The 16,920-nt window shown below is 40.4% G+C and overlaps 1 protein-coding gene across 1 annotated transcript in view; it reads right to left on the reverse strand.

Moving 5' to 3' along the window:
- Positions 1-16,920, reverse strand: part of Ophn1 (oligophrenin 1) — a 348,861-nt gene that overhangs the window by 229,523 nt on the left and 102,418 nt on the right. Inside the window, exon 3 of the mRNA XM_059250481.1 lies at positions 10,197-10,292. Within this exon, the coding sequence (XP_059106464.1) occupies positions 10,197-10,292 (96 nt within the window). The remainder of the gene's footprint in view (positions 1-10,196; positions 10,293-16,920) is intronic.

Raw genomic sequence — 16,920 nt, forward strand, 5'->3', positions numbered from 1 at the left:
TATGGTTAGTGATGATTAAAAAAAAATCATCAACAACCACAATAAACATGGCTAGAGAAATTGTTTGCAACATTCTTCAATGATTTCAAAATATTAAAATGAGACTCTGGCAAGAATTAACTCACTCTGGAAATTTTCAAGGAAGAAAAAAAATAAAGAAGTTAAGAAAGGTGGTGAAAATACCATACTATATGACTTTCAGATCTAATAGCATCCATTTTTACCACGTTAGCAATGAGAAAACTGAGGTACAGTAAGACTAAGTAAAATGTCTACAACGTTAAAATAATCACTGCCTTCCAAAAGCGTCATACATTTTCAATGATGTTGATACAACATTGATCAAATGGCTGACAGCTGCTTAGACTCTTTTACCTAGAAAATTCATTTGGAAAGCAAGCCTAAAAATAACCCAGACCACAAGAGGAAAAACTTTTAGAGCCAAGGTAGGCACTCAACATTATTAATGACAGGGAATAATTAAAAACAATTAAAATGTCCAAATGTCTAAGAAATGATTAAGTGTATTTACTTAATGGACCATTTTTCTAGCTTCTTAAAAAGAACATTACACAACATTTTATGAACACAGTAAAATGCCTATGATATCATATTATGTGAAACAAGCAGAATATAAAAATTTTTAAGTATGACAGATTGACGAAAAAAATTGTTTTTCCTGGGTTTTTCGAAGAAAATGAGAACCATGAAGTTGGGTGGGTAGAGAAGTGAGGAAGATCTGGGAGGTGTTGGAGAAGGTAAAAAATATCAAAATATATTGTATGAAATGTTTTAAAATAATTTTTGTGTGTATGAAATAAAATAAATTATATGTACAATATGATTACAAATGACTACAGAAAACTATGCCAAGACAAGAAGAAGAAAGTACTCAATGGTAGTTCTTTATGAAAAGTACATACGTATAAATTTATGAATCAAGATTAGTTGATTTAAAATCCCACTTAACCAAGACATGAAAAGAAAAGAAGCTAGACAAACACACACCTTTAATCCCAGCATTGGGAAGATAGAGGCAGGTGGATCTCTATGAGTTCTAGGCCAACTTGTTCTACATAATGAATTCTAGACCAGCTAAGGCTACATAGTGAGACCCTGTATCAAAACATTAACAACAACAGCAGAAACAGTAACAATAACAAACCAGCCACAGTGAGGCATGCCTATAATCCCAGCACTTGGAAAGCTAAAATCTGGGGACCATGAGATTGAGGCCAGCCTTGATTATATAGTGAGAACTTGTCAAAAAGGCAGAAGAAAAGAGGAAAAAAGAAGGGGAGCTGTGGCTAACCTCACCAGTCATTTTTCAAAGTGGAAAACTGGATATCACTCCAGTACAAGAATAAAATCAGGGGGCAGGAGATGTGGCTCAGGAGCTAAGAATACTTCCTGCTCTTTCAGAGGGCTGGAGTTCAGTTCTCGGCACTTCCTCATGTATAGTGGCTCGGCTAACTACTGCCAGTGAGTCCAGTTCCAAGGGTTGGCCACCTTCTTCTGGCCTCTGGAAGTACCCCTCCACTCAAGTATCCCCCTCCTCGACATACAATTTTTTAAAATAAAATATATTGTTTAAAAAAACAGCAAGCCAATGGCTCCTCTTTGTGCTATAGCAAAAAATTTAAGCCACAGATGAAATTTATGACTGCCGGGCTGTTATGGGGGCCCTAAATTTCAAAAGAAAGAAGAAACACAGGAGTGGTGTTTCAGCATTTGGGAGGCAGAGGCAAGAGGACCCTTCTCATCAGCTGCACAGCTACAAAGTGAGTTTCAAAACCAATCCGGGCTACAAGAGACTCAAAATGAAACAGAAAAAAAGAAGAAAAGACAACAGTTTACAGCTCTAATAGTCTAGAGTGGCAAAACTGGTCAACATAGTTCTAACTAGATTTGTAGCATCCTCTCCACCCAGCCCCTCAACCCAGCCTTAAACTAGCTATGTAGCCAAGGATAATTTTAAACTCCTGATCCTTTGTCTCCATCTTCTTTGAAAGTGGCACACTTCCCCATTTATTTGTAGGTTTTGTGACTTTTTGTTGAAAGTTGAGTTCAGATTCTCTTCCTCAGGGATTACTTTTCTTTTGTTATTGGTAATTATTGCTTATTGTTGATTGTTGCGGGCAGTCTATAAGCCAAAGATCAGCTTGTGATATAAACATAAAATCTTGGATCTCTTCTGAATGAACCTGAATTTTTTTTTCCTGGGCATACGAATTTGCTTTCACATTTTCCCCATATTTGCTGTCCTGTTTTTGTTTCAAATGTTCTCCGGGACTTGTAGCTCTCTCAGTCTCTCAGTTGGGGATTAAGATTAGCAAAGCAGTCTCTCAGTTGGGGATTAAGATTAGCAAAGCAGCTGTTGTAGGTTCACCTGCAAGATCCAGGACATCATTAAGCCTGGGTAGCTGGCTGATTTTCCAATACTAAACACAGTTTCCCTCTTGCTGAGCCAGTCTTAAGTACAATTTGAGAGCTGTTGGTTACTACCAAGGTATGCATGCCACTACTGCACCCTTAGGGTTATTACGCCATGCTGGTCATTGTGGTTTATAGGCATCATAGCTGGGGAAGGCTACTAATAACGTCCCTCCTTTGGAAGCTGGCATAGCACCTTATGGTACCATGAGGAGGCTTTCTGGTTGTTCCAGCTCAGTGCCTATGGGCTCTGGGTCTGAAGTGCATAGTGTCTTAAGCAATAGGACTTACCTTCCACATCTGGGAAGAGCTCCAATGAGCCAATAGACCTTAATTTAGGTGAAGGTGCGCTCTGATAGGAAACTGCTGCTTCAGGTCAAAAGTGCAGAGGTGGACAGCTATTGTCACACCTCCCTGAGTAGTTGAAAGACCTCCTCCTTCAAAGTAGTTTCTAAAAGATTTAAAGGGCCAGTAATTCTTCTTTCATTAATTTTCATTTTCTCTTTTGGGAAACATCCATTAAAAACTAAAATACTGGTGAGAAGCAGGGAGTATCTGGAAGTAATTAGGGTGAGCAATGTAGGGTAACTACGATCAAAATACATTGTATGAAATTTTCAAAGAATAGAAATCTGTTGTTTTCATTTACTCCATCCATGTTAGCATGTCTATCATTGTTGTCCTTATATGGAATTGCAATGTAAACAGCTGTTTCTTTTGAACTTGGGTGGATGGGAGACACTAAGGAACCAAGAAAGCACAGTCTAAAAGAGCCTAAAGCCTGTTTGGGGCTCTGAATTCCTACTGTTGTCACTATTATTGTGGAAATCAGAGCCCTGAATTCTACTACTAAAATTTTTATTCTTTTGGACTGAGACCATGAGACTATAAATCAGTAAGATTTCCAAATGACTCCAATGCAGAGCTATGTCAGAAATAAATGGATACTATTTCAGGTGCCAACTAGCACTGACATTTGTATGAATCTTCAGGTCCCTTTTTATTTGAGAAATGCAATTTTAAGCCAATATATTTTTCCACACATTAGTCTCTCCAAAATTCCTAGTAGGATCAATAATAGCTATCAGTTACTGACCGGTAACTACATACCAGATATCAAGCTAAATAATTTACATAAACTCTGATCTATATGGGTTATTCTATTTATTCCACATAACCTTTTTGTTTGTTTGGTTGGTTGGTTGGTTTTTCGAGACAGGGTTTCTCTGTGTAGCTTTGCGCCTTTCCTGGAACTCACTTGGTAGCCCAGACTGGCCTCGAACTCACAGAGATCCGCCTGGCTCTGCCTCCCGAGTGCTGGGATTAAAGGCGTGCGCCACCACCGCCTGGCTCTTATTCCACATAACCTTATGAGGTAGATTATACTCCATAGTTCACAGGAGAGAACAATGGAGGCTCAACGTGTTCAAGTAACATTGCTAACATCCAACAGCTAATAAACAAAAGTCAAATCGGGAGCGGACATGAGACTGCAAAAACTTGGACTTCTGTGACAGTTTAATATGTTCAATTTGACAGGATTATAAAAACATAGGAGAGAAGCTTCAGAACATACTTGGAAAGCTTTACCTAGATTAGGCTAGTCTCTAAGAATATCTGTGAGGAAGCCGGGCAGTGGTGGTACACACTTTTATTCCCAGCACTTCAGAGGCAGAGATAGGTTGATCTCTGTGAGTTCGAGGACAGCCTGGTCTACAGAGTGAGTTCTAGGACAGCCTGGTCTACAAAGCCAGTTCCAGGACAGCCTGAGCTACACAGAGAAACCCTGTCTCAAAGAGAGAGAGAGAGAGAGAGAGAGAGAGAGAGAGAGAGAGAGAGAGAGAGAGAGAGAGAGAGAGAGAGAGAGAGAGAGAGAGAGGAGAGAGAGAGAATCTGTGAGGGATTATCTAGATTAGAGTAACTGAGTCAGAAGACCCACTCTAAACATGGGTGGTCCCATTCCATGGGCTTGGGTCCTAGACTTAATAAAAAGGAGGAATTGGACTGTGTGCTCATGTTCATTTCTCTTTGTTTCCTGTGGATGCAATGTGATGAGTGGCCTGAAGCACTGCTCTCATTCTGTCCCTGCCATGATGAACTGCAGTCACACTGTGAGAACTGCAGTCACACTGTGAGTGAGAGTAAACCTTCTTCCTCTAATGAACTTCTCATCCAGTCCTTTGTCACAGCAAGGAGAAAAGGAATACACATCTTACGAAGCCAATACAAACTGAAGGTACACATGTCTTAGCCTAGAGTAGAAACAAATGGCCTTATTTAGCCTTGCACTGTCCCCATTGGACATAGGCTGTTCAGGGTAAGACCTAGAGCTGAACATCAAGCGATGCTTCAGGGCTTTCTCTGTGAGCTATGGAATCATTTCCATTTCTCCCAGTGTCTTAGTTACTTTTCTATCACTGTGATAAGACACCATGACCAAGGCAACTTACAGAAAAAAAAAATCTATTTGGGGATTACAGTTTCAAAGAGTGAACCCATGAGCATCCAGGTAGGGAGAATGGTAGTGGACAAGCAGGCATGGTACTGAAGCAAAGAGAGAGAGGGAGGGAAGGAGGGAGAGAACTACAACTGGTAATGGGCAATGTTGTGAGCTTTTGAATCCTCAAATCCTGCCCCCCAGTGACACACCTCCTCCAACAAGGCCACACCTGCTACTCCTTTCCAAACATTTCCACCAACTGGGAACCAAGCATTCAAATACATGAGCCTATGGCGGCCATTCTCAGTCAAACCACAACACCTAACTGCTACCTACTATGGGCAAATTACTGAGTTGCCTTTCTAATCTATTATTAAAAGCCTATTGTGGAAATTTGGGCCCTCTGTGTATTCAATGTAAAATCTAACAGTCTAACTCTATGTTCTACCCTAACTGGACTTGTACAAATTCTTCCAGTGAAACAGAGAATGTACAACTCGAGACCAGTAGGACATAGCACACAGTGCTGTACCAGCTTCTGGAGCAACTATTCCTTCCCAACAACAGACTTTCACTAAGTCCCAAAGATTTTGTCTCAAAGACTCCAAACAGCATCAGCCTCAGATGCTGAAGCATTGCCACTTCCTCCCACACTACCACAAATCTCAGCTTAGAAAGTGACAAATGGAAACTGTACAGTGGACACAGTAAGCCAATGAATTCTCAAAATTGCTCTCCTGTCTCCCTAACCAAAAGTTAGTCACTGAGTCATAATCTCTGCAGGTGCATTCAATTCATGGTCCACAGGCTTATAAGTACCCTAGAACAGCCATGAATGAAGCCCAATACAAAATTGTGAACTTGCTTAACTTTTTCATTCAGGATTGCACCTCTCAGGTGGGAATTTTGTAGATGGCAAGTTTGAATTACAATGTAAAATGATTGGGCATATCTGCTACAGCAATAGTCAAGTGATAACTAGGAGTTTATGAAGCTGCCAGGCAAGTGGTAGTGAGTTGTAGCTAAGTTAAAGAGCTATCATAAGTCACATATTAAGAAACAAAAGATGTCACAGCCAAAATTTGTCAGGAAGACCACAGAAATGCACAGGAATCTGGCAGTGCCAGGAAGTCATTTTTATCTTTGTTTATCATTATGCTAAGTTCATATGCCCTTTTTCTTACACAGCACTAGTTAACATTTATGGTGACATTCAGTGACAGTGGACAATTCTCGGCTCTATTTGTTGTTGTTGAGGCAAATGGGCACACTATCAGATTATGCTAACAGGAAAAAAGAGGCATTTATGGAATGGCATATGTCATATACATGCAAGTCTTCAATCAATAACAGATAAAAATTAATTAGATTTTGCCGGGCGGTGGTGGCGCATGCCTTTAATCCCAGCACTCGGGAGGCAGAGCCAGGCGGATCTCTGTGAGTTCAAGGCCGGCCTGGGCTACCAAGTGAGTTCCAGGAAAGGCGCAAAGCTACACAGAGAAACCCTGTCTCGAAAAACCAAAAAAAATAAAAAATAAAAAAAATAAATTAGATTTTATATTGATAATAATTATACACGGTTAACATTTATTGAAGCATTTTGCACACCTATCTTTATCTCATCCCCACTGTCATGGTTAATCTTCATTATCAACTTGATGGAATTTAGAATTTAGATGTGTGGCACATCCAGACTTGCCTGTGAGTTTCCAAAGAGGTTTAACTAAGGAGAGAAGTACCACTCAAAATGTGTACAGCAACATCCCATGGTCTAAAGTCCTGACCTAAATAAGAAGGAGGAATGGAGAAAGCCAAAAAAGCACCACAAATCTCCTCTCTCTTTGCTGCCTGATTGTTGGTGCAATGTGACCAGCAGTCTGCTAATGCCATGCCGAGATTGCCACAAAGACTATATGTCCTCAAACACCGAGCCAAAATAAACCTTGCTTCCCTTTATGTCACAGCTATAAAAAGGCAACTGATAGACCCATTTTACAGATTAAAAAAATAACATTCAAAGAGGTGAAATTGCTTGCCCAAGTAACACACCAAATAAGTTGTAGATCTGCAAGTCAAACTTAGGCTGTCCACCTCCAGAGCCATTGATAATCTTAGTAAGTCATGCTCTTGGACCAGGACAGACCTGCGTAAGTAGAATAAAATCCAATCAAATTGGAAATAACTCAAATACAAGTATCTACCTCACTAGGTACACAACCACATTTAATAAAATACTCATCAATGTTATTAACCCAAAGGTATTCATCATGATACTATTTAAAATAGTAAAAACCATAAATAAGGTGAATCCTCAAAAGTAGTGAAATAGAAAATAAACTATAAATATATCAAATATATATAAAATATAATAATGTTGATATATCTATTATTCTCATTTAGTAAGCATGTGTTCAGCAGTTACTACATGCTTAGCATTCATTTATGTGTTGGCAAAATAGCAGTTAATGAAACAATGTCCTTGCTTTCTCATGAAACTGAGGAAGAAATTTCAACAACATGGAAAATTTGTTGTATAAGATTTTAGGTAAATATAAAAGGTTATGATTTGTGCCTACTCAAAAATATGTACACACACACACACACACACACACACACACACACACACACATACACGCTTATTTGAGACAGGATGGATATAGCTCTGTAGATGTAATTCTAAACGGTCTTATTAAATAAGAAACACAGAGCAAAATAAAGAGTTAAAAGCCCAGAGATCAAGCAGTAGCCAAGAGCTAAGACCACCTTCTTACCACTCGCTGCTGTCCTTCCCCTGAGTGAGAGACCTTCTTCCTCTGTCCTGTCTTTTTATTGACTTTCTGTTCTGCCTTCTCATTGGTTCTAAACCCAACCACATGACTTCCTCGTCACTGCCTGTCTATACAGACCTCCAGGTCTCTATGGTTTGTACTGAGATTAAAGGTTTGGGTCACCGCTTGGCTGTGTTCTTGAACACACAGAGATTCTGCCTGCTATGTGAATGGATTAAGGGCATATGCCACCACTGCCAGACTTCTGCTAAATGGCTTGCTCTTAGCTCTGATCTCCAGGCAACTTTATCAACATACAAATAAAATCACATTTCAGCACAAATAAAATATCACCATATTTCCACCTTCTATTCTAATAAAAAGAAAAAAGGAAAAAAGTTATAACTAATATAAGAAAAACTATATACAATAAGTACAATAACTATATACAATATATACACGTGCCGGGCGGTGGTGGCGCACGCCTTTAATCCCAGCACTCGGGAGGCAGAGCCAGGCGGATCTCTGTGAGTTCGAGGCTAGCCTGGGCTACCAAGTGAGTTCCAGGAAAGGCGCAAAGCTACACAGAGAAACCCTGTCTCAAAATACAAAAAAAAAATTATATATATATATATACAATAAATACCTAAACAATGTCTAGTCCATTTGCATTTGACAAATTCAGAGAAAATAATTCCATTATCTATCCTATTTTGGTAAATCCAAAATGTACCTCATTCGCTTTCTATCCTAACTTACATTACTAACAGAACTATCTTATCTTTCAAATTTATACAATTAAACCTCTTTAGTGAGTTTCTTTTCTGAAATTCTTAACAAGGAAAACTATAACTATAACTATCTAATCTTTAACTATATCTATAACTATCTAATCTTCAACTCCCTCATAGCTCAGGCTGGACTCAAACTGCAGCAGAGGATAAATTTGAACTTCTGATGTTCCTGCTTCTACCTTCCAAGTGCTGAGATTATAGGTGTGTGCAACCACATTCAATTTTATGCAGTGCTAGAATCAAATCCAGAGCTTCTTGCATACCTGACAATTACTCTACCAACTGAGCTATATCCCCAGTTTAAATTTTATACTCATTAAGAAGTAATTTCCATGCAAAGAAAACGGATATATGAACCAATCATGGTGACATATGCCTTCAATCCCAGCACTTGAGAGGCTGAGACAGGACAATTAAGGGGTCAAAGCCAGAGACTAGAGAGATGGCTCAGCAGTTAAGACCAGGTACTGTTCTTGCAGAGGACCTGACTTTGGTTCCCAGGACCCATGTCAGATGGCTCACAACCACCTCCAGCTGCTGGGGATCTGGCTCTCTGGCCTCTTCTGGAACTGCACTCACCTGCCCATACCTACATACAGAGACATATTGAAATATGTAATTGAAAACAAAATAACTTTTTTTAAAGTTCACTGCCAGCCTGGGACATATAGAAACCTTGTCTCAAGAAAATAAAGAAAAAATTTTTAAATAAAATAGTAAGTATACAAGAAAATATTCAAAAGTTAATATACCAGTGTGCCCAATATGCTGCTAACTATGCATGAATAGTATCATAAGTAATTGCATCATTTTTATATTAATATATCATTCAAATTAGCTACAATGAGATTTTATAGTAATGTTTTATATTTTAATGTTTGAGATTATAAAATGTAACTGCATATATCACTTCTTTTTACTAACAGTACTATCACTCATAACAGCTGTGTGGTTCATTGTTCTCATCTAGGAAATATTTTTTTTAATACAGGGTCTCACTAGGTCTCACTATGTAGCTTTGGCTGGCCTGGAGCTCACTATATATACCAAGCTTGCATTGAATTCAAAGAAATCCATGTGCTTCTGGCCTGGATGCCAGGATTAAAGACATGCACCACCATGGCCAGCCCAGCAAATAATGTATGCTTAACTCAAGGGTCAGCAAACTCAATCTAGTCAGAATGTAAAGTTAATACCTTAAATTTAGAGGGCCATTGGTCACTATTACTACTATCCAATGCTGTTCTGCCAAACAAAACACCCATAGACAACACTTAGAGAGTGTGGCTAGGACCCAATAAAATTTACATACAAAAAGAGGTAGGCACAAGAGACACAGTTTACTGGTCCTTGCTTTATTTACCTTCATCAGAATAAAAATAAACACTTCCACTGTTCAATGTCCTCTGTAATAACTTTCAGAGAGTTACTAACTGTAATTGCAGAAGACAAGAATGAGACTCAAAGGGAAATAACTTGTCCAACATCTCATGGTTAACTTATTAGATGATTTAAAGAAAAGTCTCCCTTCAGTCTAGCCACAGTGGAGGTTCGGGAGATCTCTTCTCTGCTTCGGCATGAGGAGGAAATGGTAGTAAAAGGGATGTTTTCTTAACATTCTTAAGCAGCCTCCCAGGGCCTTGCACTAGATCAAAAGGGATGAGGAGGCCCCTGTGCTGCTCTGTATCCAGAACAAAAGGCAATTCCGTGGAGTCTGGATGGCTTCCTGAGTTGTACGTCCACACGCTGCTAAAGACTTACCAATATTAATCTCATCATCAGTCAGAGTGTCCCCAATGAAATCAAACTGAAACGACTGCAGTGTCTGGGAAAATTTCTGAACCGCAGAAGAGTAATCTGCAAAGGAAGAGGACAGTAGAGATGGTCAACACTGCTATCCTCTCATCAAGTTCCTCCTCACAGTTACAGCACACGGGAAATCCAAAGGGACATAAGCCAAGCAGCAACTTGTATTTGAGGAAGTTAAGAACTTTTAATCAGTACTTACTTTCAGAAGAAAAGTCTGAACAAATGAAGGAGCCATTTAAAAGTGCTGAACATTTTGCAGCATATTTTCATCCTCAATCCCTCTCCTCTCTGACTTGAAACCACTTAATTGAACTCTCTATTACACACAATAGGCGAATATTTTCTCATCTTGCATGCAACAATATCAACAACCATCCTACAAAGAAACAATTAGTTCTATTTTTTATGTGTGGAACTCAAAATTCAAGACTTATCTAACAAAGCTGGGTCTAGAAGCCAGCTGATCTACCTGACTTTCCATAGCCCATCCCCTGACAACAGGGGTACCACCTGGGAATTTTATACACTAATCAGATGGTGGCTTGGAATAGGATACTGTCAAGCAGAATCCACAGTGTATTTATGAAGGGCTTAAACCCAAACAAGTAATGAATTAAAAAAGTCAGTGTGATTATATGGCCAGACAAATGCTTTTATTTTGTCAATGACTTTCAATATGCATTTTCAAATATTCAATGATGGTGAAAAGTGAAATCACATTAATGTACACATAATATACACAATAGAAATGATTTGGTGCCAACTTTTAAAATGTGACTTTCAGCAAGGGATTCAGCTAACCTCTTGATCCTTGCTACTCCTAAAGTGAGTCTCAGATCTGCCGGTATATGGGAGCTTGAAGAAAAAGCACATGGCCATGCCCAACTCTAGACCTTCTAAATCAGATATTACATTAACATTCTTGAAATTTTGAAGGCAATTATCACACCAACTAAGCAGCATTGGGGCATCTTAGAGGATGAGCTCAAACTTTTCCTTTTCCTCCACATGCTCCATCTTCACATCTATAGGACATTTAGGCTAAAGGAGCCATGGAGACTGTTCTTAGGCTAAGGTAAATGGAGATAAGGGTTGCAACAGTGTCTGTCACTTCATCCCCTTTTACATCAGACTAAGAAGGTAAATCAGACCTCCAAGCATTTCTTAACTAGGAGATTTTTGTTTTGTTTTAATTTTGGGAGTGTTTACATGACATATTCACTGATTTCTAAGAGGGACTTAAGCGTTTTCCCAGTCATATGCTCCCAACACTGGCCTGTTAACAAAGGGAGCTAGCGATTTGAGATTCACAGTGCCCCAGGGATGAATATTGGTAAAACGGTTCCCAACAGGGAGAGACTCAAATGACAAGTTGCCAGGCAGTAGACTAGCTGCTGTCAGTGGGTCCTACTGCCTGCTATTGCTGATGGGTATCTCCAGAGCCATTTCCTGCTGTGGGATGTGTGTATGTAATTGCTCTGATTGGTCAATAAATAAAACACTGATTGGCCAGTGGCCAGGCAGGAAGTATAGGGAGAACTAACAGAGAGGAGAATTGAGAGAACAGGAAGGAGGAGGGAGACACTGCCAGCCGCCACCAGGACAAACAGCATGTGAAGATGCCGGTAAGCCACGAGCCACGTGGCAAGGTATAGATTTATAGAAATGGGTTAATTTAAGACATAAGAACAGTTAGCAAGAAGCCTGCCATGGCCATACAGTTTGTAACCAATATAAGTCTCTGTGTTTACTTGGTTGGGTCTGAGCGGCTGTGGGACTGGCAGGTGAGAGAGATTTGTCCTGACTGTGGGCCAGGCAGGAAAACTCTAGCTACAATTTCCCTCTAAGATGGAACCCTTTGCCCCACTACCACTACCTTAACAGCACTGCTCCACACTGGTCTGCTTGTTTCTGCCCCAATGCACCCTGGGTAGCCTTTCTTTTGCTTTCACCTTTCAGTTACAACAAAAAAAGGTTAAGAGTGCATTGCCTTCTGAGTTCTTTTAGATATGTTTTTATTGTTCTATTCTCTAGCTTACAGAGACTTAAATCCAACTTATATAGGAGTAATTACCAAAAGCCTCTCCCAGTCCAGATGGTCCTCTTTCAATAAATTGTTTTAAAATGATTACCATAAGTGATTACAGTGCTTGCTTCCTACCTAATTTTTTTTAAAGTGCTATAGACTTACATGAGATCAGGGAGACCCTATGGCAGAAGAATTTCTCCTCTTTCTATTTTAGCTGGAACAACATGACCCTTCCCTATCCACTCCCCTACCCCCACCCCCTCAAAGCCCAGGACCTGCAGGGAACTCTTAGCACTTATATAAAGGCAAGGGCCTGGCACTTTCTCATTAGCCATCACTTATTCAAGCTACCTGAGACATGCTGGAGCCCTACACCCCTCTGCATGAGGCAAGAGGTTACTTTGGTTTACATCACCACAAACAACAGGACCTTGAGCATTGTGTAGTCCTTTTTTAGGACCTATCTCTTCAGCTTCAGGTGCTGCTAACCTTGATCTGTCCTGCAGATAAGGATAGAAGGGAACTAGCCGCTATCTCTTAAAATGCAGCACTTCTCACCTTGATCTGTACTACAGACAAGTTTAAAAGAAAAGTGATATACTTCTCGGGATACCCCTGGCTTGCCTCTCAGACAATTGGAGCAAGTTAAACCCTCAAAAGCTTAGGAAGATAATTTTAAACCTCGAAGCTTTTCTATAAATAATAATTTTTTAAAAGGTCCACAAAAATTCCTTACATTGTTTTTAAGCTCAAAGATCAACAATTATAAAGACTAGCTAAACTGTATGTCTAATCAAAGTTCATTTATCAGACTGTTATAAAATTACTAAGTGCTCTTCTGGGTGTTCAATGACTACACTTGGAGGCCTATACTGATGTAGTTAGAAGGATTAAATAGGAAATATTTCCCCCTTGTCTTCCCAGGTCAATTAGATCCCAGGGGACTGTGGAGCATCTCTTAAAACGTTCTATAACCTCCGGGCAGTGGTGGCGCACGCCTTTAATCCCAGCACTTGGGAGGCAGAGCCAGGCGGATCTCTGTGAGTTCAAGGCCAGCCTGGACTACCAAGTGAGTGCCAGGAAAGGCGCAAAGCTACACAGAGAAACCCTGTCTCGAAAAACCAAAAAAAAAAAAAAAAATGTTCTATAACCATGGGGAGTCACCTATTCTCTTGTTCAGGAAAGCCATGAAGATCCCATCTGGTAAATTCTAACCAGTGTCCAGGATACAAAAAGGAAGGCCAACACAGAAGAAAATTCCCCTCATGCCTCCAAATAAAACAATGTTCAAATAAGGCCTTTGACTAATCCTGATATAGGTAGACTAACTGGTTAAAAATAAAAGGACTAAAGGAGCCAGAGGTTCCACCCAATCCCAAGTGATCCCTGAGAACCAGTTCTTCAACTGATCTTAACAGTAAAAAAAAAAAAAAAGTAATTAAATTTCACAACCTACATCACCTAAAACACCCAGCAGAAAAGCAGGATTAACATTATCAGTATGCTTCTTTAATAGTCCAAAGGACTGCATTCCTCACACATTACTAGTTCTCACTGGTGATTCTCATAACTTCAGTATGTTCCTGTACACCCTAATCCTTGGTAAGTTGCTGGAAAATATCCTATTACCAAAAATAAACAAGCAAAAAAAAAAAAAAAAAACCCTGATGGGATTCCATTTCTCCTTTAAGTTGTCAATTAGAAACTGCCTTTAACTGACTTCTCTTCCGAAGCTTCCAGGTGTTTGTTCCTTACACTGGAGTCTGAGGAAACAAACAGCTGTTTATGCAGTTACTTACCCTTCTACATGGCTCTGGTATGCAGTCCATTAAGCTGCACGATTACATTTCACCTTGCTAAACAAAAGTACGTTAAGCGTAATGTTGAGAAATTTTCATTAACTTTATCTCTTTATGTTCTCCATAAGGTTATAATAAAGGAGATCAAACGGCTGGCTTCCGAACTTATAGATTGTCAATAAGATGTCTCAAGCTCTTGAGCCAAACTAATAGCCTTACATCTTATAATAGACAATGATGACAAAAAAAAATCAGTCTTGCTAATACCTATGACAAAGCTGACAGAGGTTTTTATATGGTTTTCTTGTCTGTTCTCTTCCTACCATATGGCAAAATTTCTCCAACTATTTAACTAAGACTTAAGCAAAAACTCTAGTAATCCTAACAGTCTCACTTTCTGTATGTTACAGACGTGCTCTAACTCACATAGCACACTCCCAGAATGCACACTGTCATCACATAGCTGTCTTATGTCTGGATCTTTGCCATGTGTTTAGTTTACTCATGGCCTATTAGATCAACACTCCTCTGAGGCACTCGAAATGCTGCCCTTTCTACATCACCCCTTTTGATAGCTTGGAAGCAGTCAGAGCAGTCAGTCTGCACCACAAAACCCCTAACAGCAATTAGAGGGACCTCTGAGTGGGGACTGAGGGATTAGGAGTTAGACAGATTCCATGATAGGCAAGCAGGTAGGGAAAGAAGCCCTGACTAGGTAATAAAAAAAAGCCTGGTAGGCTTTTCTGCTGCAAGTAAGGTCCCCTGCTAATGGACAGGCTGATGACTTCAAGGCAAACCAGATGCCACAGCTGTGGGCCAATCAGTCAGTCATCCTGACCTTGTTCAAACTGACCAACCCTAAATTAGGGGGAAAAGAATCTCTAAAAGCCTAGCCCTGGCCGGGTATAGTAGGATATACCTTTAACCCCAGCACTCAGGAGGCAAAGGCAGACAGATCTCTGTGAGTTGGAGGCCAGCATGGTCTATATAGTGAGTTCCAGGACAGCCAGAGCTACACAGTAAGACCCTGTCTCGAAATAAAAATAGCCCCAGAGGAGAGACTGCATTTTTCAGGCTCCCAAGTGCCCCCTCCAGTTTTTGTTTTTCTTTTCCGGAGCTGAGGACCGAACCCAGGGCCTTGTTCTTGCTAGGCAAGCGCTCTACCACTGAGCTAAAACCCCAACCCGTGCCCTCTCCAGTTTCTTCTACAGGGTCTTTCTCTCTGTCTCGTTGCTGGGTGTGCCATTGCTTCTCAAATTACTAACCAACCATCCCCTATCCTGCTGCTGGTCTAGTTTAAATTAGACTTTGAGTTCACCTCTAAAGATACTGGGGGACCCTTGAAACAGTAAGGAGGGCTTTCCTAAACAAGATAGAACTCTCATCTTTTGGCAAAATTTTGTAAAACTCTCTCCTCCCCAACATTTGCCCTAGGGATTTTAAGCCTACTTCACAAGGCCCCTCAATGTGTTCACAGACCCCCACTTCCCTATGTACAATCTTGTCAGTTCCCTCCAATTTTACCAATGCAAACTCACCGTCACCACCTTCACCACAAGACTATCTGAACCACTTCATCCCAGATGGCCCTTCTGGCACTATCCGCCTAACTGGCCTTCCCATTTTCAATCTGACTGAGTCCTCTGCTGGTTCCCAGTATTACTGAGTATGAGGAGAAAGATTTGACTTCCCTGCTCTAGGAAAATCCTTTCAAATACTTACCCACCACCCCGTTGTAGTCAAAGCTAAATCTGCTGCATCCGTCAGCTCTTAAAAACCCCTTCATCTTACTGGTTTTCCTCAGTATCAGTACCTTTCACCAAGCTTATGGGCCATGTGACTCATCGCTCTTCTTGCCGCTCTGGGCACTCTTTCAGGACTCATACTGGTAGGAAAAGGGGTTTCTTCGCATCAGTTAACCTCTCTGTCTAACCAGCTCTGAGCAAGCCTTAAAGAAATTTCAGATCAGCTTGACACCATTAGGGATCAATTTGACTCTTTGGCCAATGTGATATTCCGATATCAATGAGAGCTAGATCTCCGGACTGCTGTGAATGAAGCAATCTGTGTCTTCCTGCAGAAACATCGCTGCTTCTAGATCAACAAATCTAAGCTAGTTCAGGCTCAGAAAATTCAACAAGCCTCTTCCTCTGGATGAGTTTTTGCTTCTATCTCATCCTGGCTCCTCCCCTTAATGCCCCCCCCCATGCTTTAACTCTGTCTTTTTGACATTTTACAGAAGTTCTTCCTGGATCAAATCACTGCTATCACTCAGTCCACCACACAGGACAAAATAAAAATAATATTTCTTTTGAAGTCATTCCAGACACCAGAACTCCAAAACAATATCCTCTCCATCAGCAGGATGCAGCCAGACAGATAAGGACTCTCTCTATCCTTTCTATATGAAGGGTCTGGAATAAAGAATATCCCCCTCTGCAAAATTATGACCATAAAACAGGCCCAAGGTTTCAAGAAATCTGTCCGTGCCCCACCCCCCATGAAATTGTAGCAAGCAGCAAACCCACATCACAAGTCCTGGAGCTCAGAGGTTACAGAAACAGACAATGTGACTTACCTCCCACCCTGCAGGCTCAAAATCCTGTTTCTACAAAAAATAGCTTCTGGGCTCAGCAAAGGCAGGTCCTCCCCACTCCCTACTCTCAACTACAAAATTGGATTCTCAGACCCCACATGGCGGACACGTTCTCCTGTTCCCAGGAGGCTCTTGAGGTGCCAACCTCTTAGACTAATAAAAATCGGCTCTCATAGTTTGAGGTCAAACTGAGTCTTCAGTCTCTCTCCTGGTTTATTTCTTACCATATCTCTTGCAAATACACAACTAAAG

The sequence above is a fragment of the Peromyscus eremicus genome, chromosome X (assembly GCF_949786415.1).
Source record: "Peromyscus eremicus chromosome X, PerEre_H2_v1, whole genome shotgun sequence".
Taxonomy (NCBI): domain Eukaryota; kingdom Metazoa; phylum Chordata; class Mammalia; order Rodentia; family Cricetidae; genus Peromyscus; species Peromyscus eremicus.